Source organism: Centruroides sculpturatus, unplaced genomic scaffold (genome assembly GCF_000671375.1).
Source record: "Centruroides sculpturatus isolate CEXI.00-Female unplaced genomic scaffold, Cexi_2.0 scaffold1737, whole genome shotgun sequence".
NCBI classification, from domain to species: domain Eukaryota; kingdom Metazoa; phylum Arthropoda; class Arachnida; order Scorpiones; family Buthidae; genus Centruroides; species Centruroides sculpturatus.
In genome coordinates, this window is record NW_019385959.1 from 5678 (window position 1) to 8681 (window position 3004).

Sequence of the window (3004 nt, forward strand, 5' to 3'; positions counted from 1 at the left end):
AAAACAGGTGTAGTGTTTTACCACAATAATGTCAAATTTCACACAAGTTTGGTAACTTGTCAGAAACTGTTATAACTTAGATGGGACGTGCTATCACACCAACCATATTCGCCAGATCGAGCACACTCAGATTATTACTTGTTCCGGTCTATACAAATTTTTTTTAACTGTAAGACATTTACTTGAAATGACAATGTCAAAAATCACTTGGATCAGTTTTTTGTAAGCAACAATCAAAACTTTTATGAATGTGAAATCATACTACTACCAGAAACGATGACAACAGATATTTGACCAAAATGGTTGATATATAATTCAATAAAATATTTATTTATTATAAAAATATTGTTTTTTTTTTCCACAGAAAAAAAACGAACTGACTTTTTGAACAACCCAATAGTTTTGAAACGCCCTGTATATATACATTTGGAAAGTTGCTTTATGGTAAATAAATGGGCACAGGACTTTATTTTATTTATATTGGTGCTGTATAGAAATTATTATTTTGTTGTTTTAACATTATATTTACAGAAGTTATTTTGAAAGTTAAAAGTTTTGATACTAAGGACTGATTGCATGAGTTTTAATTTTAAGGTTAAATGCACTTTAAGCCACAGAAATATTTTCAACACATTGAAGAGTGTTAATCTTTGAGAGACTGCTAGCTAAGTTGATGGGCTGATTTTGTTGGTTAAAATTTATTCTATAGATTAGCAAAGAAAACAAGGTGGCTAATCAGCTTTGGTTTTGATGTGGAATAATCTTCATTTAGATTATTTAAATGAAGTTTACTCTAATATTGACAGAATATTTATAAAAAATCAGATCTTATAATAAGTTTCAAGAATTGATTTTGATTTAAAAAGCTACAGTTTTATGTTAATTGTCAGAGTTAAGTGACTTGCACTTTATATAACATAAAAATTAATAATTTCTTATTATACAGTATGTATACGGTGTTAAAATATTGTAAATAGTATCTGCCAAATAAACAAATATATATTTTTGCCTAAATTCCAATCTATCCCATGCTTTCACTTCTCCATCTTGTGTACCATTACTCTTAATTAATTTAGAATATTTGAATGTTGTTTTTTCTTTAATAGGAATGTTCTCTTTCTCTCCAGTACATTAGAATTGTTCTAAAAAAAGTCTGTAGTTTTTCCTGGATTGATATTCTCCATGATTATTTTTCTTTTGTTTTATTTTCACATTTTTCTTCAATATCATTCCAATTAAAAATTGGAATTAAGTTATCTGTTAAACATGAAATTTATTGTTTAAAATAATAAAATTTTGTTCAATATTTTTCATTTTATATTTAAAAAGTAATTTTTTTGAAAATTATTTGAAGTAAATATAAATAGTTAAAAAATTTCTTATTAATTTTTATTAATGCTTTGTTTTGATTTAAAGGCACAAAAAGATGAAATAGAACAAGAATTGGATTTTGATGAATTATATATATTGCGTGGATTGACAATGGATAAGATTCAGAAAGAATATTCTTTAAAGGTAAATATTTTTGTTCTTAAAATTTTCGTTTTATTTTTTAGTTTTAAGATCTAGAAATTAGTTTTAACTTAAAAGATGATACACTTAATCATACTAATAATGTAAATTTTAAGTTTTACAAAATATATATAAAATAAATTTGTTGATATCAAGCCAATAAGAATTTTACAAGTTTAACTTTATCGTGATTCTGAAATTTTAATTGCCATGATCTTAAATAAAAAGAGTTTATTATAAAATAAATTATTTAACCTTTATTAAATCACAAGTGGTAAATCACCAGTAAAATAAAATACCACGTGTGATTACAAAAAATTGTTTTAATTATGTATTAGTATTTGATAGAAGAATATTTATAACTTTTTAGTTTTATATGTAAAAAATAATTTAATCATAAATTACTTGGTAAAAGAGATGTTATGTGAGTGAGATATTGCTATACATATTATAATGAAAGCTGGATTAGTTACATAATTCTTTGGATTTATTACAGGTTTTTCCTTGTATTAGCATTACAATCTTTAGACATTCCCTTACATTCCTCTTCAGTTGCGACATTTTATATTTTAATTTGCCTTTCTTAGCTGTTATGTTCTCTAATGTTCTCTAACAAAACAGGACAAATGGTGTTTTTTTCATTATATTATATATTGTACAAAGTGTTCACAAGGAAAAACCTATCAATCAAATAATTTATATACAAATCTAAATATTTTTATTAAATTCAATAGTAAAGATAATGTATAATATACTTAAAAATGTAAATGTATGCTGTGCTGTTAAATTGAANATATTCTATTCAAAATAATTTTTTGTATCATTGCCTTATTTATGAATACAGTAGAGCATCAATTATCCAAATCAATTGGGGACTGGGATTGCTTGGAAAATTATTTTTCAGATAGCCGATTATGTACGAAAAAATATATTAACATATTCCATGTTGAAATTTGTTCAAATCCTGGCACTTCCTTAAGTACCCTCATGGTCGTGCCAGTGCTGCCAGCTAAAACACGCACACCAACAAAAATAATATTGGAGTAGCCCAAGACATAGCCAAAGATTGCAGTGCCACAGCACTAGTGGAAATTTAAATTTGCTGACTGGAAAGCTTTCGGTTAATTGAAGTTTCGGTTGATTGATATTTGGATAATTGATGCTCTACTATATTATGATAAAAACATTAAATAAATTAATTTGAATATAAATGTAATATGTGTAAATATGACTATTTTATACATAGTTGCAGATGAAAAAACTTACAGAAAATGACAATTCCGATAATATATCAAAGAAGCACGAATATATACTTCAGCCTGTTAATCTGAAAGCCCAATTGAAACACAATTGTTCATCAAAAGAGCTACGGTCAAGACAAAATCCACGCCTGATATGTGATTTGCAGTTGGAAAACTTTCCATTGAGATTAAATGAAGTAATATGAAGTTATTTGATTTAAAATTTTAAAAGCCAAATTTATCTGAGAACA

General features: G+C 25.7%; 1 protein-coding gene across 1 annotated transcript in view; it reads left to right on the top strand.

Moving 5' to 3' along the window:
* Nucleotides 1–3004, top strand: part of LOC111612811 (vacuolar protein sorting-associated protein 13D-like) — a 132431-nt gene that overhangs the window by 4821 nt on the left and 124606 nt on the right. The window contains exons 2-3 of the mRNA XM_023354068.1: nt 1417–1515; nt 2759–2950. Coding sequence (XP_023209836.1) covers nt 1417–1515; nt 2759–2950 — 291 coding nt within the window. The remainder of the gene's footprint in view (nt 1–1416; nt 1516–2758; nt 2951–3004) is intronic.